This window comes from Rhamphochromis sp. 'chilingali' (genome assembly GCF_963969265.1).
Source record: "Rhamphochromis sp. 'chilingali' genome assembly, chromosome: 18".
Taxonomy (NCBI): Eukaryota; Metazoa; Chordata; class Actinopteri; order Cichliformes; family Cichlidae; genus Rhamphochromis; species Rhamphochromis sp. 'chilingali'.
In genome coordinates this window covers 25401323-25422805 of record NC_137945.1, presented here as the reverse complement: position 1 = coordinate 25422805, position 21483 = coordinate 25401323, and the positions used below count along the sequence as shown (strand labels likewise).

General features: G+C 41.1%; 1 protein-coding gene across 3 annotated transcripts; it reads left to right on the top strand.

Moving 5' to 3' along the window:
* The first annotated feature begins 2735 nt into the window (after positions 1 to 2735).
* anks6 (ankyrin repeat and sterile alpha motif domain containing 6) lies at positions 2736 to 11781 on the top strand. Of its 3 annotated transcripts, none has more exons than XM_080864833.1 (18): positions 2736 to 3367; positions 4203 to 4421; positions 4513 to 4714; positions 4888 to 5038; positions 6648 to 6692; positions 6790 to 6994; positions 7268 to 7374; positions 7906 to 8057; positions 8146 to 8383; positions 8517 to 8566; positions 8647 to 8841; positions 8941 to 9103; positions 9194 to 9420; positions 9540 to 9732; positions 9871 to 9938; positions 10059 to 10175; positions 10432 to 10528; positions 10623 to 11781. In XM_080864833.1, the coding sequence occupies exons 1-18, from the start codon at positions 3039 to 3041 to the stop codon at positions 10670 to 10672; spliced, it is 2808 nt and encodes a 935-aa protein (XP_080720959.1). In that variant the 5' UTR covers positions 2736 to 3038; the 3' UTR covers positions 10673 to 11781. The 3 variants fall into 3 exon arrangements, with proteins under 3 accessions (XP_080720959.1, XP_080720958.1, XP_080720960.1); XM_080864832.1 differs by having other exon boundaries at positions 8514 to 8566; positions 10623 to 11780; XM_080864834.1 differs by having other exon boundaries at positions 3294 to 3409; positions 8514 to 8566; positions 10623 to 11780.
* Positions 11782 to 21483: the final 9702 nt, after the last annotated feature.

The window sequence follows — 21483 nt, the reverse complement described above, 5'->3', positions numbered from 1 at the left end:
AATAGTTCTAATGATATAAATGGTTTAATTACACAAATTTCCGCAAAATATATCCCACAAAATTGAAATATAAAGTTGACACTGAGAAGCCCCTATCGTCATATTAAACAAAAGAAACTGTTATTCCAACCCCCAGAGTACACAGTAAATAAAGCTTAACCTCCAGTAAACATGAAGCAAGAATTTTGAGTAAAATGTAAATGAAATATATAAAATCAAAGATTTATTTATTTAAATTAGCAATCATCACGGAAAATATACTTGGTATAAACTAAATCTATGCCAATCAAGTAAATTTCATTTGACCAGATTCTATTAATTCTAACATTTTACAATGTACAAATTGTATATGTAATTTAATTAGATACATTTAAAATCATTTCCTTTTTGTTTTTGTGTTTTTGTTTGTTTGCTTGCTCTGACTGTACTGGCTGTGAAAACAAGCTATGAAAACAAATCGAATCCTGCAACAAACAATTTTTTTTTCATTAACATACTGCTTCGTCAAAGGAGCTTGCAAAGAAAAGCGTCTGGACTTCTTTAAGTTGCTTGAAGACGTTTCACCTCTCATCCGAGAAGCTTCTTCAGTTCTAAGGTCAAATGGTGGAGAGTCCCAGATATAAACCTAGTGGGAGTGACCCCCCACAGAGGGACAAAAGGACCCCCTGATGATCCTCTAATCGCCTGAGCCAAGGTGTGAAACTGGGCGTGGGTCCCAATCAGCCAGAGTTTCGGGTGAGTTCATTGTGAAACCTGGCCCCACCTTATCATGCGAATTCCTGAGGTCAGATGGCCCAGGATGTGAGTGGGCGTTAAGGCGTCTGGGGAGGGATCTCAAAACTGGATTATAGATGGCAGACAGTTGGTGTCGTAAACCCCCGCCTCTGTTCAAAGATGGTCGCTCACAGTGGACATAGATGGCTTCTTTCACTCCTCTTTCAAACCATCTGTCCTCTCTGTCCAAAATGTGAACATTGGCATCCTCGAAAGAGTGTCCTTTATCCTTAAGATGCAGATGGACTGCTGAGTCTTGTCCTGTGGAGGTGGCTCTTCTGTGTTGTGCCATGCGCTTGTGAAGTGGCTGTTTGGTCTCTCCGATGTAGAGGTCTGAGCATTCCTCGCTGCACTGTACAGCATACACCACATTGTTAAGTTTGTGTTTTGGCGTTTTGTCTTTCGGGTGAGCCAGTTTCTGTCTGAGCGTGTTGCTGGGTCTGAAATGCACTGGGATGTCATGCTTGGAGAAAACTCTCCTGAGTTTCTCTGATACACCGGCTACATAGGGGATGACAATGTTGTTGCGTCTGTCCTTCTTATCCTCCCTCGCTGGTGTCTGGTCTTCTTTTCTGTGCCTCTTTGCTGACTTAGAAGTCCATCTGCATCTTAAGGATAAAGGACACTCTTTCGAGGATGCCAATGTTCACATTTTGGACAGAGATCTATGTCCACTGTGAGCGACCATCTTTGAACAGAGGCGGGGGTTTACGACACCAACTGTCTGCCATCTATAATCCAGTTTTGAGATCCCTCCCCAGACGCCTTAACGCCCACTCACATCCTGGGCCATCTGACCTCAGGAATTCGCATGATAAGGTGGGGCCAGGTTTCACAATGAACACACCCGAAACTCTGGCTGATTGGGACCCACGCCCAGTTTCCCACCTTGGCTCAGGCGATTAGAGGATCATCAGGGGGTCCTTTTGTCCCTCTGTGGGGGGTCACTCCCACTAGGTTTAAATCTGGGACTCTCCACCATTTGACCTTAGAACTGAAGAAGCTTCTCGGATGAGAGGTGAAACGTCTTCAAGCAACTTAAAGAAGTCCAGACGCTTTTCTTTGCAAGCTCCTTTGACTACGATGACCTGGATGACTGAGAACCTTCACAGACATAACATACTGCTTGTTTTTTCTACTGAGAGAAAAAAAAATCTCCCAGATTTTTAAAAATATTTTTTCAAATATATTTATTTATTTAAAGTAAACCTTATTTCAAAGTTTACATTAAAACTATATTTGTGTATATTGTGCAAATAATAATGCTCACTGTAGATACTGCTATTTGGTGTCTGTGGTTTAAAAAAAAAAAAAAGGAATAAAGTGAATTGTTGCATTTTTCCACCACTGGAGGGCAGTGGAAACACGTTTTTCGCACATCTGATCAGCTGCGCGTTGGCAGGACATAAATAACAATAACAATCATGACAACATTAAAAATAAACCAGAAACCTCGTGTTTTTAGCACTGTTAACCTCTGTATATCTACAACAACTAAATAACCTCTAAGTATGTAACGCAGAAACCTCGGACAACAACAGCAAACAGAGACATAAAAACCAGAGAACACTTCCGGTAAAAAAACGTTTCAGAATAATACAATCATGTTGAGGCGAACAAAAAGTTCAGAAATATGGTGATAGCCGAGTGAATAATATCAATATCAATACTATTCTGTGGAACACTACCCTTTTGATATTTACATTTTTAAATTATAAGATGTGTCATTTGCTTTGTGTCACAAAGTATATATTAAGGTTTGTGACACTGTATATTTTAAAATATTATCTTGGCTAATAATGTATCGGACACTAGTCATATACGAATGTGGAGTGAGGATATACAAACACAATGTAATGAAATATACTACGCAGCCGAGCTATAAGTGGGTTTGACCAAAGTACCTTAAAAGCTGATCGTACCTGAGTATGCTTTTGTTTTGAAAAGCAGAAGTTGCGCCGTGTAGCCACTAACTTCACCGTGGTCAGATTCCTAAACAAGTAACGGAACCGGGCATCGCCGGCTGATGGCCACAAAGTTGTTTTGTGAAGAACATTAGACTAAATGTAGAGACTGGAGAGGAGCTCCTTGGCGTATTGTTTGAAAGGAAGAACATTAACAACAAATCTGAACTTCATTTTGCTGTGCATCATGATTTCCAAACACAGGCCGCCGCCAAGTAACAGAGGAGAACTTTTTCACGGTTAGCGTCGATAAAACAACTGGAAACTGAATGGAGACGAAACAGCGCGGCGAATAAAGACATGAATTTCGGGGTCCCCGTGAATTCGCGGCTACTTCTACGTGCCTGCGATGAGGGGGACTATGAAACGGCCCGGAGCATCCTGGAGCCCGGAGCCCCGAAGGAGTCCGGGCGGCAGAGCAGGCTGCGGTCAGAAGCGGGTTCGGAGTGTGACGCTGCGGACATGTTGTCTCTGATACCTGTGGACTGCACCGACGAAGAGGGAAACACCGGCCTGCAGTTCGCCTCGGCCAGCGGACACGAGAACCTGGTCCGGTTCTTGCTGAGAAAGGGGGCCTCAGTGGACAGTCGCAACAACTACGGCTGGACCCCACTGATGCAGGCTGCGAGGTGGGGCAGCTTGCTGGAGCTCATGTAACTCATGTAGCTCATGTAAGAGGGTGGCACCATACTCCTTCTAAAAATGTGCCTTTTTTATTTGCCACCGTGTGTTGTTAATCATAAAGTAATTAATATTAAAGGGAAGGAATCTTCCGATGCCCCTCCCCAATTCGTCGCATAAAAACACACATTTTAGTGACATGAGAGGGAGCAGATTGTGTTTAGTCTTGTTTCCTTTAATATCACAGGCCGATCGGGGGTTTAACATTTGCGGAACTTAGTGGAGTTTCGTGGGTAACACTTTATAATACAGCCAGCGACAAATTCCACTGTAGTTAAATTGTATTTAAATTATTTTACTTGAAATTCAAATGTAATTATATTTTACCAACAGTTAATTACAAGAAGGCACATTATAATAACGGGGTAACAAGTCAGGTTTTTACAGGAAACAAAGATATCATCAAAATTTGCAGGCCAGTGAGAATTTATAATGATGGAGCCAAGCCTAGCTAAATTGATCTTAAAAGAAACAAAACCTTAATTTATGCCCTTATGTGCAGGCCGTATTATAAAGTAATACCATTGTTATCTAGAGATTTCAATGAGCCTTCAACCTTATTTATAGAGAAAATTCAAGTGCTTTGTAGCAAATTACTGTTCACTTTTATCCATTTTCTTTTTCTAATTTTGAACATACCTGTAGTTTTCTACACAGTCCTTGCTTAAAGTGCACTGGCATCTCTTTTGGAGCCTGTGATAGCTGGCTTAAAAAGAGCATCCTAATTCACCTAGAACAACTTCTACATGCAAAGTTCTTCCTCTGTCCTATTTCTCCTCCCAGGTTTGGCCACTTGACTGTCGCCCACATTCTTTTGGAGAACGGGGCAGAGATTAATGGGCGCAACAGGCTTGGAGCAAGCGTCCTGACCATGGCGGCTCGCGGGGGACACACTCATGTAGTCAAGCTGCTTCTGGAGAGCGGTGCGTACGTGGATGACTTTGATCACCTGGCTGTTGCCGCAGAGGCGGTCTCCAATGGCAACAATAACAACAGCTGCAGGTTTTTTCTCTTTTTCAAGTAAATTTGTAGCCCAGTGTGATATCTAACTAACATCCTCCACTGTTTTGTGTTTTGTGTTTTTTTTTCACAGCGGAGCCAGTTTTGGACCCGGTGAAGGCTGTCTGGGAGGAGGAGGTGGCAGAGAATTCATGGACATCACAGCGTTGATGGTGGCGTCTCAGCACGGTCATGAGGCCGTTGTGTGCCTGCTGCTGGAGTGGGGCTCTGATGTAAACTTCTCTCAGAAGACCACTGGATGGGGACCGCTGATGCTGTCCACTCTAAGTGGGAAGGTAGGGTTTAAAACATTGACGGTTGGATGGATAAAAAAAGATATATATATTTAGCACATTGTGGGTATGTTGGTGGCATTTATTAATGGGTTTTTATAAATTGTTTAAAATGGACCTGGGCTAATTTTCTGTAGGACCTGATGATTAAAGCTGTGTGTGTGTGTTTTGCAAAGGTGGCTGTGGCTCAGCAGCTGGTGGAACGTGGAGCTGACCCAGACCGAATCAACGTTCTGTCTAAGACAGCCTTTGAACTGGCCATGCAGCTGAAACAGAGAGACATCAAGGCTTATTTGGACTCCATCACTACTGTCAGACCACAGACAGGTACGGCCTTCCCTCAGTTACTCATTCAGACTTTGCTGTCTTGGCCTGATGATAAAGTACAGTAGTGCCATCGCATATTATACACGCCCTTGTAAAAGAACAGTTAAAAACTCATCTTTTTAAACTTGCTTTTGGTTGATTTTTGTTCTTATGTTTTAGCTTGAAGCACTTTGTGATTTTATCTTGAAAGGTGTTATATAAATAAAAATTTACTTACTTACATCTTCCAGTCTGAAAAACTTTTGAAGCAAACTGAAGGAGCTGAGCGGCCGAGCCTGCACACACATTGTTACATGTTTCCTAAAAAGAACAAATACTGGCTGTCCTGTCTTCCTTCCCTCACCCCTTAGCGGGCGCAGCATGACTGCCCCTCCTGGTTCTGTTGAAGGTTTCTTCCTGTTAGAAGGGAGTTTTTTCCTCTCCACCGTTGCCAAGTGGTTTTCATAGTGGGTCATCTGATTGTTGGGGTTTATTATTATTATTAATACTAAAATTAAATCAGCCAAAGCAGACACAAATAACATGGATAACATCAGTATAGAACTTCAACTTCACATGTATCTTCAATCCATATAGAACATAAAAAGAACATATAAAGGCAACAGTGGTTTCCACAGTAGGCCTTGTGTTAATACACTTCACTGTATAGTATAATGAAGGAGTCAGTTGAATGTTTTTATGTTTTATGTTATTATCAGAGAATAGCAGAGTGACGTAATAGTGCAAAAAGTGTTTGCAAAAAGACAAAATAAAGTAAATACTCAACTTTTTAGTGTTTTCTGAGAGTGTGTGGTGCTTTGAAAGCTTTTGAATTTTATTTTGGTAGCACCATGTCGACAAGAGAATCCATCCCCCACTCCCGACCCCCTGCAGGATGCGAATGCACTTCAGTTAACATTAACGTGAGAGGCGCCAGAGGAGCTCAGCCTCTTTGTTTCATGGCTCTTCTCACAGGTAGTTCAGGTTTTTAGCTCAAATTACCAACGTAGCCACACGCAGTGTATATTTCAAAGGTTTTAATTGCAGCATGCAAACAAGGAAAAGTGTGAAAAGACAAATCAGGCAGATTTGTTAGCGAAACCTACAAGTTTTAGTTTCTAACGATGTACAAGTTCTGGTGAGGTTCTTATTACTCTTATCTGAAGTTCAGGAGTGGGCCCACCTTTCAGACATCGCTGGTTTACTGCTGCAAATGCCCACCTGCCCTATGCAACTGTTTGTGGGAACTGAGAGGGATTTATCAGGATTCGAAGCCACTGCCTTCCCCAAACCACAGCGTCAGCCTCTGGCTTAGCTCTTTGCTTCTCATTAACGTGTCATCTTCATTAGCAGTACATTCTGGTAAATCACATTTGGAGCTTTAGTTCTTGCTAGTGAATGCGTCTTTCACCGCTCTACTTTTCTGCCTTTTTTCTTTTTTTTCTAAGCAGTCTCGCACATAAATTATAGTTGATGTGATTTATGTGTGTGTTGAACTCTGTAGCATGTAACAGTTGTGTACTTATCACCCCAGCCCCGCCCCCCACGCTGCCTGATTTTTGCTGAGCTATGTGGGCTGTGTTTTTTCCAGATCTCTTTCCTCTTCTCATTCTCACTTGTTTCTTCGCAGATGATGAGAGAAGAAGGCCAGATGTGCTCAGCGCTCTGAAATTAGGTACGCTGAATCGAACAGATAAACCTGGAGGAAAAGTTTTTGGGAAACGAATGACTTTACATGCCTCTACACATCTGTAAATATGTTTTCTTCTCAGGAAATTCACAGCTGGTCAAAGAAATCCTGGAGGAGGATCCTGCTCAGGTGAATTTGTCCAATCAGGAGGGAGCAACGCCTCTCATGATGGCAGCAGTAAGCGGCCAGTTAGAGGTGGTTCAGCTGATGGTGGAGAAGAATGCCGACATAGATAAACAAGATGGTGTCCATGGGTGGACCGCTTTAATGCAGGCCACCTACCACGGGTGAGGAGAAGCTGCTGGTTTGTTTCAACCAGAAAATTGCTTTTTTATTAGAATGATTTAGATCAATTTGAGGTTAAGAAGTTTGGCTCAGGTGTTAAACACTGTTGTTGCTGTCCTGCTGATTTTGAATGTAAATTAGAACAGGTTTCTACTACAGAGTGACAAAAAGTCAATACCATATTTAATATCAGGATGTCTGACTTCCAAAGTCATACACAGAGCAAGTATCATTTCTTACACTGTCTTTTGTTTTCTCCTCCGCCCTCCATTCAGCAATAAAGACATTGTCAAGTACTTGTTGAATCAAGGTGCTGATGTCAACCTCCGAGCTAAGAATGGATACACAGCGTTTGATTTGGTTATGCTGCTCAATGATCCAGGTAGTTCTTCCTGTCATTGCTCCGTCTAATAACACTTTGGGAAAACCTCAGCTAAAGACTATAATTCATTCATAATCAGCTAAAAAAACCAACCAACCAAAAGGCATCCACCATTTGTGAAATCCCTTATTTAAACCTTTTAAATAAAGTAGTGTACTTAAGATGAGGATACAGGACACACGTAGTGATTTCATAATATCAACCAATCAAAATTTAGAAGCGTGAATTGGAATAAAAAGAACTGAATCTTTTTTCAGTTATATTTGCTTTTAGAAAAGCTCATCCCTGGACTTTGGTTTTAGCAGTAAGTGAGGAGGTTGTTTTTTGAAGTATTAGCTGTGTGAAACGAGCTGTTTGAATGTGATGGGTGTTTATCAGTTTGTCTAATCAAACAATTCATCTATTAATAGAGAAAATAATCAGTAGAATAATCTATGATAACGATCATGAAACAGGTCGACTTAAATCCCTCGCGTTTTGCAAGTTATTAACTGCATATACTCATAATTGTTTCCCTGTGTTTTCTGTCAGACACTGAGCTGGTGCGTCTGTTAGCATCCGTGTGCATGCAGGTAGACAAAGATAAGTCGAAACACCGCGCCAGAACTTTAATGACGCGCTCCAAGAGTCGACAGTCCCTCAACAATGTCCCCGTGCCGCCCGATGACAAAGGAGGCCTTAAGGTAAAAATGTAATTTGCAAAGTTGCTTTCTATCAAGGATATCATAATAGTTTTGGTTATAACGCTCCTTTGTGTCCACCCTCTTCCAGTCCTGGTGGAGTAGGATGTCGAACCGCTTCCGTCGGCTCAAGTTAACTCACACTCTCAGGCATGGCCTTTCAGCCAATCGCCTGGCTCCATTTCCAGACGATGCCGAGAGTTCACTGGATGCCACGATGAAGGCGAACAGGAAGCCCGCTGCTGTTTCCAACGGGGCGGTGGCACCTACTCCTGCTGTAGCAGGGAATGACATGAGCACCGCCTGGGCAGTGAAGACCAAAGATGGTGGTGAGTCTTTTTCCTTAAAACCATGAATGACATCACATGTCCATGAGATGTTTAGGGTAAATGTAGCTGAGCATATGTCCATCTTTATGTGAGCAAAGTAATGTATAAATGTGATGTATTCTCCTTTCAGCAGGTCACTGCAGAGCATCCTCAGAGAAAGACGACTTTCTAATAACCACGATGGTAGGAGCACTATCCTGGATTAGGGTTCTTTTAGTTTTAAGACGTGTTTGTGACTCTTAATATGTGTCTGTCTAATTTAGTTGAGAAGCGGGGCCCCCTTGACTCGGCTGCCAAATGACAAGCTGAAAGCAGTGATTCCTCCCTTCTTGCCACCCTCCAACTTTGAGCCGTGGAACTCGGACCGCTCACGCGTCCTCAGGGAGGGCAAGAGCGAAGTGCCCCGCCTGCCCATGCCACCACAGAGGAAGCTGAACAGCAGTGGAAACTCAGATATTGTGAGTCCTTTTGGGTGTTAGACAGAGAGGGTTTTAGTTCAGGTCAGAGAAGACGAAATTTGTCCTTATGCTGCTCCTTCTCTCTCCTTTATGGGACAGACATCCATCAGCCGTGTGGTCAGCAGGTCCATTAAGTTTCCCAGTATCCCCAAGGGACCATCTTCATCCTCTCCTTCCAACTCTGGTCACTATCACTCCCCCCACTCCTCTGGAGGCTCAAATGGAGTGGCGGGACTCAACCGGGACTCCCACAACCGTTCAGGTTCGCAAGTAAAAACATTAAAAGCAAAAAGTGATTGCATGACACAGGGGCTGCAAAACACATCGCAATCTTGCTTTCTCCTTACGCCAGGGGGCAGTGCAGACAGCGTGCTCTCCCAGATAGCAGCCCAACGGAAAAGAGCAGCCGGCCTTATAGAGGTAAAGAGCCAACCTCCGGAAAAACAGCACAACCAGACGCCGAGTCAAGCCCCACTACCACCACCAGTTTCAGCACCTGGTTTGCCCCTGCCTGACATCAGCCTTCCTGACATTCACACCCATCCCAGCCTTGTTGCCTCAGACATCCATTCCAGAAAGGTCTCAACTTTCTTTCACAGGTTTTCTTTGACAGTAACTCTTAATGTCTTGTAAAGCTGTGTAAAAACAGCCAGAGCTGAACAAATACCACCGTCCACCCTCACTGTCCTCCTTTGTAGAAAATGGAGTTGAAAAAGAGACCTCAGTCTGGGAATTCCTCGACTTCCAAGAGCACATCGCCCACTCTCACACCGTCTCCTTCCCCAACACCCAAGATTCCCCCCGTGCCAGGAGACTCTCTGTCCTCAGCCTCTTCTCATCCACGCTCCAAGAGCAGCGGAGGATCCAGCAGCGGAACCATCACAGATGAAGGTGTCGGCGCATTTTATTCAGCATTAACCCAAATCATCATCATGCATGGATTGTGTTCTTTTATGTACACCATGTGCTTTGATGTGAAATAAGTATGAGTGGTATCAGTTTCCCTTATAGTTTTTTTTACTTTTTCAGATGAGCTGTCCAGTATTTTGAAGAAACTGTCCCTTGAGAAATACCAGCCTATATTTGAGGAACAAGAGGTACTCCGTCTTTTCTTTCTTAGCCTTCTAACCATACATTTTCACTCTTAAAGCCCAAAAATGCATCTCTTTTCTTTTCTTTTCTTTTCTTGTCTTTTCTTTTCTTTTCTTGTCTTTTAGGTGGATATGGAAGCATTCCTGACTTTAACCGATGGAGACCTGAAGGAGCTGGGCATCAAAACAGACGGACCCAGACAACAGATCTTGGCTGCCATATCAGAGCTCAATGCTGGAAAGGTATGTTCGGTTTAGCGTGGTTATGCATTTCAAAGTTGCTTCCAGCAATCTATTTTGTGCTGTATCTTTCTAATGTATATCCTAACATTATGTCTTAATAATAAACTGCCTGAGCCACAAGAGACATATAGAGGGAATGTAACATATATAGTGTTACAGTGGATTCATACCAGATATGGCTGCTTTTAAAGAACATTTACAGCATCTTTCTGTAATCTGTTCCTAATGCATAATGATCACTGTTGTCTGTCATCAGGGTAGAGAGAGGCAGATTCTTCAAGAGACCATCCATAACTTCCAGTCTTCTTTTGGTAGTAGTGCCAGTAACCCCAGGCAACCAGGACAATCACGCTGTAAGTAGTGAAAACAAGTTTGGGGGCCTGTTGAAAGACTTCATAAAGACAGCATCTTGATCTGTTTATCTGTCTACCTGCTGTCATTCTTTAGCTCCAACAAGCTGGATGAGACACCAGGTTCGTTCCTCTAGCAAAAGGTAACCCCATCGACTTGATGCACACGTGGAAGAAAACCAAAGGTACTTAGAGTAAGAGTAAAGTGCTGCTGACACCCTGCCAAGATGCGAACGACATGGAGACTTGGCGTGTTCTTGACCAGTAGAGATCTCAGTGCAAGAGGACCATGCGTCAAAAAGACCAATCAGGTTGTAATAAACTGCCTGTGTCGGACCCTCCTGGACCAAAGTGTCTCTGTCATGGATTATAAAGCAGGGGTTCAGTGTATGGGTTTAGTGCCCTGCTGCTTTGAACAAGCACATGATGTTACCACGGTATGAGGCTTTCATGGTACAGTGACAGTGTCAGGAAAGTGTGTTACGCAGATGTTAAAGTCAGGTACAAGGAACCTTAAAGGTAATAAAAGAGATTTTTTTTTATTTCTTTGGTTGACCAAAGGCTTTATTGAAAGTAAAAAATATTTTTAAATGCTAAAGAAGTTATAAGTAAAACTAATCTTCTTTAGAAATAAATAGATAAAATAAATAATAGCTTGTGTGTGTAGCTGAAGCTGACGAGTCTGGCAGATAGTTCAGTAAGAAAGAAGATCCTCTGTCGTGCTGCTTCTTTCAGTAGTGTGGATGAGTAAACAGTGTGATCACTGTCAATTTTCATACATTGTATACCGTGAAAAACAGGAACCCCACTGCCACCTTAGCTGCAAAATATACTTTGAATAATGCAGCAGCTAACAGCAGCTGGGTAACGCAGGGAGTCGGGATAGTGAAAGACAAGAATGTTACACACAGCAGAGTGAGCGCGAGCCATGAGAGATATTTATTTTATCTCGACGAATGTGAGAAATGCAGCAGATGTATTGTAAAAGCGGCAGGTGAAGTCGAGAGGAAAGAACTAGCTGTTAGCTAGTAAGACTGTGACTGAGATTTATAGGCTGTGCTACAACTGAGAAGGTGCACCGATGAGGAGAGCCGATGGAGAAGGGAAAGTGAACTATTTTTAGTCAGCCAGTCCCCGGGACTGCTTTATACCAGTTTATGTGTTGAATTTTTAAACCACTAATGTACACAGATGACCTTATTAAAGACTGTGCTGTCATGAGTAAATAAAACATTACGATGATGTAACAACATGTTCTTTTTTTTTTCTTTTCTGTTTAATACTTTATTGGATTTGTGATGAGAAAACTTTGGCAAAAACATTTTGGGAACATTTTATGAGGAGTATAAATTTAGTTTAAAAGAAGCAACAGTTGAGCAACAGTTTCCACTCAGCTCACTCCGTTCATCCCTCTGGCCCCGCCGTGAAACACGGAGAGACAGACGGACTGCTATATCATTCCTAAATATCAGGTATTCTTGTTCCAAGTCTTAATCCAAATGATGGCCTGTGGTACTGTTCGGGATTGGTCAGTTAATGTGAAATGACGCTGATGCAATATCCTGTTTAGTCATGTCCCAAGTCTGGGAAACATAAATTAGAGGATGAATCACTAAACAAACTGAATGCAACTGGGTGTCCATAATTAAATGCAACAAAATGAAGTAAACACAGAATACAAAGTGCATTCAGCGGGGCCTTGGTTTTATAGCTGGAAACCAGGTTTAAGGTCTAACTTTGCTTGTTTAAGAACTTCATATGAAAACAAATGATGTAAAAACAGTCTCCCATCCACAAGATGGCAGCGATGTGCAGTTGATGCAATAAATTATACTCGGTATAATAGCATGTAATGTTGTTCTGCACTGATTTAGGTGTGTGATCGTGTCTTCTGCTTTTTAAATGAGATGCATTAAAGTAAAATTTAATCCGATCAATGGTCATAAAAAGTGGCCAAGAAGCCAAGTCGGTACCTGAGTCAAAAAATGAAACTTTCAGGATTGATTTAAATCTATAAAAGTACTAATGTAAATAATAACTTCTTTTTCACAGGCACATTGTATCCAAAATGACAAAAATATAAAAATTACAGAAGAAAATATGCTATTGTAAGAAATAAGTGGGCACATAGATGACGTCATCTGAACACAAGTCTGCTAAAAGGATTTTTTTAAAAACACAGCTTAACAAAACAAAGTAATTCACCAAACTGATCCAACTTAATAAGAGTACTGAAACTTTATACTAGTAAAGGAAATGATTTAGATGCAACTTGGGGAAAACTACCGAGAATATAACTAAAGTTAATAAAAAGGCACCTCGCTTCCCATGCTGTCACCAGAGACGGTTCAGTGAAGGCAAATAGAGAAGAAATGGTCAGTGTATCACATGAGGTTCCCCAGCAGCTTGAGCCTATAGCAGTATTAAAGGTTAAAAGCAATTTAATTAAAGCAAGTAAAGGTGCTTCGGGAAACCTGGTCAAGCCCTAACTATTAGCATTATCAAAAAAGGAAAGATTTAAGTCATCTTAAAAGTAGAAAGGAAGTCTGTCTCCTGAATTACTTTTAAATACTACAAGTCATCCTCCAGCCTAAGGGCGCTGTGCTCTATTAGGTTAATAACAATGAGGCCTTTAAAAAACGATGGGGCCCAATTATTCAAAACATTGTCTGTGAGGAGAAAAAATGTAAATTAAATTCTGTATTTATGAGGGAGCCAAAGAAAGAAGTTAATATGGGAGAATATGCTCTTTCTTTGTATGTCTTCAGGCATGCTCAAACACCCAGGTGAGCTTGATTCTGTTCATCTGGACGTAGTGTTTTTAATGGGAAAAATGTGACTCATCCAAGTGACTTCTTCGGTCTCAGCTGACTACAAGTTTCGCCAACCTTATAAACAGTACATTTGCACAGTGACTGAAACTAGCACCACTGACGAACAGGGATGTGAGGTCAGTTTCTTGATCATTAATATGGAAGTTGTAATAACCATTTATCAAGAACAACTGATTGATGACCACTGATCAATTACCATTCACAGAGAATCAGGGAGTGGCTGCAATCACAGCATTGTAGGATGATGAAAGATGGACCCTTAGGCCCCCTCCTCGATTCAGAGATGGTCTTCCTCTTTTCACATAAATGGCCTCCTTGACTCCCCACTCAAACCAGCGTTCCTCCCTGTCCAGGATGTGTACATGCTCATCACTGAAGAGTGCCCACTGGCCTGTAGGTTTAAATAGACTGCAGAGTCCTGGCCTGACGAGGTATCTTGTCTGTTTTGTGCCATCTGGTTGTTTGGTTGCCCTGATGTATAAATCATGGCAATCCTCCTGGCACATGTTGGGGGACCCAATCCTTGGGGTGGACCAATTTTTGACGCAGTGTATTTTGGGGTTTAAAAAATACACTGCGTCAAAAATGCAACTGTTCCGAAACTCCTGACACATACGGGATCACTACAGTTTTTCTTTTAGGCAGCAGTTGTCCTTCTCTTCTGGATCGGCTGGAGCTTTCTTTAAGTGCCTTCCCAGTTTTGACAAATGTTCAGGTGAGATAATCACATTTACTCAGCGCCTTCTTGATGTGATGTTCCTCTGCTTCCCTGGCTGCTGTATCTGTAGGGATGGTGTTCAATCTGTCTTGTAGCATCCTGATGACACCCTGTTTGTGCTCCAGTGGATGATGAGAGACATCGGATCTGTATGCGTTGGTTTACGGTACACATCAACTGATCACTGTCCCCCATTACTGCTGGAAATCTCAGTCTAAGAATGGTAACCTGAGGGGGGATCATGGCTGACAGCAGACGAGAGTAGACGTGCATTCGTGAGCTCCCGGCGGTAGGCCCAGGAATCTACATTTATCCTAACTTGCCCTTATATAATTTTTGACCATAACAAGAGGCAAAGTAACAAAAGAAACTTCTGCATGGCAAATTATAATTTGCGACACTCAAAATGAAAGAAAACGACAAAAACTACGGGATACCAGCACGCATTGGGGAGGAGGAATTGCCAATTAGCAAATTACTCAATGCTATCAAAGAAACTAAAGAGGAACTTACAAAACATATTGACAAAAAAACGGCTGATATACAAATAACCCTGACGAAAATTGAATCCTCTCTTAACACGCTTTCCGAGCAGGTTGAGGAGATGGAGGCACGAGTAAGTACAAATGAGGACGACATTAAGGAAATGCATAACCGCACCGATAAAGTGGAGAAATTGACAACTCAACTCAAGGACAAAATCGACGACTTGGAGAACCGCAGCAGAAGGTCCAACCTAAGGATACTGAACATTCCCGAGCAAGTAGAAGGCCATGACGCTGTGGGATTTTTGGAGAAATTTATACCACAAATCCTGGGGAATGACAACTTTACATCAAACATTACCCTTGAAAGAGCACACCGTGTCGGGAAGAAGTCTGATAGACCACGGCCCTTCATTGCTAAGTTTCTGAACCTCAGAGACAAAGAGAAAGTCCTTCGACTGGCTAGAAGTAAGGGAGAGACGACATATGAGAATAAGAAAATATCTTTTTTCCCGGACTACAGCATAGACCTGCAACGCAGAAGAGACGAGTTCCGTGACGTGAAACAAAGGCTGCGAGAAAAGGAGATTGAATATGCTCTGATGTACCCAGCGCAACTTCGCGTCAGACATCAGGGATCGATTAAAATTTTCCCCACTCCTGCTGAAGCGCAACGCTATCTGAAAGATTTTCTGAGTGAGTAGACTAAAGTGATGTAATGTGATGTCAACAAAGCAATTTACATCCGTACTCGCAGACGAGACGTCCGCCACTGTTAAATCTGGGGATCGAGGTGAAATGAAGAAAAAAAAAAAAAAAAAGGGACTATAACATTAAGCATTGATACAGACTCTCGCCACCTCCCATCTGTCAGACGAATTAAAGATATGATTTATAGCAATCTAGTAGTTAATAGCTAACATAAATATTTGCTTATTACTCAGCTAAAATAAGTACACATTTATAAAACTATAGACTTTGTGTGCATTTATGATTTAGAAATTAATCCCTTACTGGATGAGTGTGATTATATTGTGTTTAAATATTTTACTTTTTCCTTTACACAATTACGTTCTGTATCCGACTGCTAAAATTTAATACTTTGCTGTTTATATATTACCGAGAGTGGCTAGAACTTTAACTTTAACAACTGCCTGGGCCACCACCATTGTTTAGTTGAATTACCTACCTTATGTGGTTTTGTTATAGGGGTTTTATGAGGCAGGTTTTTATTTTAATGTTTTGGGGTTATGTATGGTCTCTTACAAAAAATTCTTCTTATACTTATATAATTGTTCAGATAGCTCATTGGCTTAGGTTATATCCTACCATTACACCCATGTACAGAATTTTACTATACCGAACTTAAATTAAGGGTCATATAACCTGTATATCTTGGAATATTAGAGGGATCAATTCACCTATTAAGAGAAAAAAAATGTTGACATATTTAAAGAGGCAAAATGTAGATGTCGCTTTTATCCAGGAAAGCCACCTTACAGACGCTGAACATTTAAAATTACGAAGAGATTGGGTAGGCAATGTTTTTTATTCATCATATACCTCCAAAGCAAGAGGAGTCACCCTGCTTATTAATAAACACTTGAACTTTCAACTAAACTCAGTTGAAAAGGATAAAAATGGCAGATTCCTACTTGTAAATGGTGAAATAAATAGAAATAAGATATCTTTGGTAAATATATACGGGCCCAACTATGATGACCCTTTATTCTTCAATAACTTAATAATGAAAGTGGCTACAATTGAGGGACAGTATATTGTGGGTGGAGATTTCAATATGGTCCTAAATCCCTCCTTGGACCGGTCCTCACCTAAAACAGTTTCTTTATCCAAAGCAGCAACTGCATTGAACCAAGGTATGAAGGATATAGGCGCAATTGATGTATGGCGAAACCTCCACCCAGGTCAAAGGGATTTTTCTTTTTTTTCTCCAGTACATAATACGCACTCAAGAATTGATATGTTTCTTATATCACAAAATATGATGGCAACAGTGATAGACTGCTCTTACTTAGCAGCTACTTTCTCAGACCATAATCCCATTAAACTTCTCTGGGCTACCAATATATCGCAAAATATAACTTACAGATGGAGGTTCAAGAATTATATGCTAGGAGACTCTGATTTTATTTCATACATGAACACTAATATTGAAATATTTCTAGATGCTAATTCAAATTCTTCCTCACATGCTAATATTTGGGAAGCGCTTAAAGCTTATATGAGAGGTATGGTTATGTCATATGGGGCTAATAAGGCTAAAAAGGTCAGAGAGAAGATATCTAAATTGGAGACCGACATTAAAAACTTGGAACAGGAATATATTGCCACCAAAAAGGAAGAATGTCTTAATACATTAACAAAAGCAAGGTTGCAGTATGATAATTTATGCACCAATAGAGCAGAAGCAGCTATGGCCAGAACAAGATATCACTACTATGAATTTGGAAACAAAACAAGTAAATTACTGGCCTGGCAAATTAAGATGAGTTCCACTAGCGGGATATGTCTCGGCATCACAGCAAATTTCAACCCTTTTGCAAGGATGTTTTTCACTGTTTGGGTAAGTTGTCTGTCAGACAGATTTTTCACCCACTTGTCCCACTTGTGTGGAATCCGTTCCTCTTCTGGCCACTGAGGACACTGTACATATTTTGCTGATGTTTCCAATGCAAAACAAGTAGGTCAAAGTTCTTTTTTTGCCTGGTCTTAGAATTTTCACGCTGTCCTCGTTGAGCCTTCTCAGTGAATTCAAACACCTTTTGAAGAGTATTCTCATCTAGAATCTCCTCTTTTGATTTTAGCACATCAATGGTGAAATTTGTTTGTTTCACCCATTCATTGAGCATCTGGCTCTGTGCCTCCTGGAGGATTCTTGTTGCTCAGAGGCCCTAAATTGACCTCACGGCCCATTGTTCATCAGTCGAGCTAGTTTCAGTCATTATGCAAGTGTATTGTTTGTAAGGTTGGGGAAACATGCAGTCAGCTGAGACTGAAGAAGTCACTTGGATCAGTGACAGAACGTTTCCCCCACTGAAAACGCTACGTTCAGATGAACAGAATCAACTTTTGGGATAGAAGTAATAATGCATGAACTAGCTTTTAGCATCACTCTGAGAAAGGATGTTTCTAATCTCAGCAGTACTGCCCAGATGAAAGAAAGCAGTCATACATATTCGTTTAATGTGCACATTGAAAGATATATCTTGGGCAAAAGAACCTCCAAGATTGGAGTGCCATCTCAGTAAGTATCTGGTTCAAAATCCATGGTTTCAAGATTTTTAGGGCTGAGTCCATTAACCTCAGTTTTACTTGAATTTAGAAGCAGGAAATTACAGGTCATCCAGGTCTTTATGTCTTCAAGAAATGCCAATAGTTTAACTATTTTTTGTGTCATCTGGCTTCAACTAGGTATAGTCATCAATGCAATGAAAATCTATGCATTATTTTCTAATAATGTTGCCTAATTCCCTTAGGATATATAATGCAAAAAATAGTGGTACCAGCATAGAGCCCTGTGGAACTCCATGGCTAACTTTCATTTAAGACGAGCACTTCATATTTACATGCATAAGCTGGCATCTGTCTGAATGCAATGTTGAATCATATTTGGTATTAAAATTAAAAGCTTGGTGTTTAAAACTAAAAGCTGGAATGATGCACAAGAGTGAAACTTTAAATCTGGAAGTCTGATTGCATGCAGTAGATAAATGTTACCAAATTGTTATAACAATTGTGTGGTTATGGGTATGCAACTATAACTACCCCATGTTCATACTGACAAAAACTGGTCTCTGTCGCCATTGCTTCAACAATCAAACGTAATAAGATGCAAAGCCAGATATTTTTGTGATATGAAACTGCTGTGAGCATGTGAGAATGATCAGTGGAAAGATGTGTTAAAACGACGAGCATTTCAAACCACATTCCCTGAGGTTCAGCAACACAGACGATCCTCAAACATGACCAAATAGCAACGCACTGGCATTGTGGAAATCATTATTGATGACCTGGATATAGACTGGCCCGACAGGCAGGCGACAAGGTTCCTGCAGAGTTTAATGAAAAGCATCACTCAGTAGAGGAAAGCAGTCCTCTCCAGGACTGTGGCAGATTGAGTGCGCAGTCATGTGTGAGCTGTAAGAAACTGGTGGGGAGAGAAGTACATTTGGAATATATTAACATCGCTGTGGCATGCGGGCAGCAAATGGAGTGACTCATTCAATTTCCTCCCAATTGTTTTCACTCACATAAGGTTTCAATTGGATTGAATAACATTTAATAATATTGTTTGTAGCTGTCAATATAGTAGTCATGCAGTAGTGATAAACGACAGACATAGATCTAATAATGTTGCTTAAATGATTAACACAACAGAAACCTTTTATTATTTGATAGAAAATAAATTAGAAACTGAGTTTTAAATCTTTATATCTTACTATTCTGGCTATCTTAGCCAGGTTTTAGCATAGTGTCTGTTTTAAATCCTAGATTTAAAAGAAGATCCTCAGTCGAGATCGGTTTCAGTTAAGTGGCAGTTTTCTGATTTCTGTTCCCTGCGCTTTGCTTTAGAAGGCCTCATGTGAAAAAGAAAGTTTTCACAGCACTGTGCTATACTTTGGAAAACTAAATCCTGCCCTTTTTTTGTTTTGTTTTCTGTTCTCATGCTGTCCTCCCATAGGAGCCCAGCATGAGTAGAGGTCTCTTTTTTCCCCTCCTCGACTTGCCTATTGTTTTGTACATTTCAGTGTTTTTCCATAATGCTACCGTCTCCAACCTGTCTCCCCTGCTGTCTTCGCTGCAGGGCAACTTACATGTGACAAATAAAGGCTTTATTGACTCTTGTAGTTTGAAGTAGTTTGAAGAACCACCTTTAGCAGCAATAACATGAAGTAATTGTTTTCTGTATGACTTTATCAGTATCTCACATTATTGTGGAGGAATTTTGGCCCACTATTTGTTACAATATGCTTCAGTTAATTTAGGTTTGCAGGATTTGTAAGCTCCCATCACAGCATTTCAGCCATTTTGAGGTAGGGACTTTGACTGGCTCATTGCAAAACCTTCATTTGTTTCTTTTTTAAGCATTCTGGGTTAGATTCAGTGCTGTGCTTGGGATCATTGTCTGGTGCAAAATGCAAGTTGGGCCAAGCTTTAGCTGTCAACAGACAGTCTCAGATTTGACTCTAGAATATTTTGGTATACAAAAGAATTCATGGTTGACCCCTCACATGCAAAGTACCCACATCCTGCGACTGCAAAACAAGCCAAAATCAGCACGCCTCCACCACTGGGCTTGATAGTTGGTGTGAGATGTTTGTGCTAATATTTCGTGCTCGGTTTTCTTCAAATGTGGCCAATCATCTTCACTTTGGTCTCACCTGTACAAAGGTTTGTGTTCTAGAAGTCTTTGTAGTTTGTTTAGATGCAAAGTTGCATCTAAGGCTTTCTGCTGTTAACACTTGCTAACATGCCATACTAGTTCAGTTTTTTTCTAATAGTGCTGTAACTGTAACATTTAACACACTAACAGAGGCCTTTTGCGGTTGTTTGCAATTTTTCTGAGCATTGCATGATCTGACCTTTTGGCAAATTGGCATGTATGTCCACACTTGGAAAGATTATGGCATCGTGTTAGCATACAGCTGAATACTGCCAAAACTTCTGCTTTTATAGTGGTTCTCACACTAGCAGCACCTGTTTGCTACTAACCATTCGAATTCCTGTGAAAGCAGTTAGGGTGTACTTATTTTTTCCACAGCATTGCACAAAATGCTGTGGACACTTTTTTTCACATAACTGTACTCTTTTGTGTATTCCCCTTAAACAGAGATGCCGAGGACAAACAAAGACAGAGTCAAAAAATGTGTTGCAAAATCTTGACAAGTAACTTGCTTTCGATTGATTACCAAGGATCATCTCAAAAACATCTTAAGAAACGTCTCAAAGCTGCCCCAACCGTTTCTCAGAGTTTTAGAAAAAGGCGACTCAAATGATAAACTAAGACTTAAAAATCCTTCCACCTCTTTCCCATCCCATAACCCATAAAGGACATACATATTTTTTTAAAGCTAAAGTCCTAAACTTAATGACTTATGATCTTATGATGGTTCTGTGTGTGTGTGTGTGTGTGTGTGTGTGTGTGTGTGTGTGTGTGTGTGTGTGTGTGTGTGTGTGTGTGTGTGTGTGTGTGCATCTGTTAGTGAGAGAGATTTGGTATTGCAAGTGACCTAGCCTCAGTCAGTGGTGACACAGTTTGCTTAATATGACAGGCATAATAGAATTTTCCCAGCGTTTGGATGTCTTCCCAAAAAGCTTTGTTCCTTTACCATGAAATTTACTTTGTGGCCATCGGCCTCTGGCTGTACAAGCCAGTGCGGTTTTCAGAAGCGCATCACCTAAGGCAATGCATCTTTACTGTGTGTGTGTGTGTGTCCTCATGTGCATCTTTTGATTCCTCTGTTGTGTTATATATTGCAATGATTGCAGGTTTAAAGCTTCTGGAGCTTTCTCTACTTAACAGTCTCTGTTTTTTAATTAGCTCACTTGCCCACCTGTCAGTTTGTTTAGAAAAACTGCAGTACATCCAAAAACCAGCGTCCATAAATATCATAGCCTTGTGTATTGTTGTGCAAACGATGTGCAAGTAAACAGTTGCTGCTTGAGTTCACATTTGTGCTCCACTGTCAACATTTATCACTGCAAAAGTGACTCATTTGCTTGCAGGGTTTCCCAGCATCTTGGGTGTTACACAACACCACGGCCCTCTCTGTCGGCCTCTCCGTGCCCTTTTTTTTTTCGTGCACTTCACTCAGATAGAAGCAGAACCGCAGCTGTGGGATGGAGCAGATTACAGAGGGATTGATGGGAGCAGAAAAAGGAGTCAACCTCCATCTAACC

Coding starts and splice junctions, on each gene's coding strand:
- anks6 (XM_080864832.1), top strand. CDS start 3,039: ATGAATTTCGGGGTCCCCGTGAATTCGCGGCTACTTCTACGTGCCTGC. Junction 4,715..4,887: donor TGTCCACTCTAAGTGGGAAG/GTAGGGTTTAAA, acceptor TGTTTTGCAAAG/GTGGCTGTGGCTCAGCAGCT. Junction 5,039..6,647: donor TACTGTCAGACCACAGACAG/GTACGGCCTTCC, acceptor GTTTCTTCGCAG/ATGATGAGAGAAGAAGGCCA.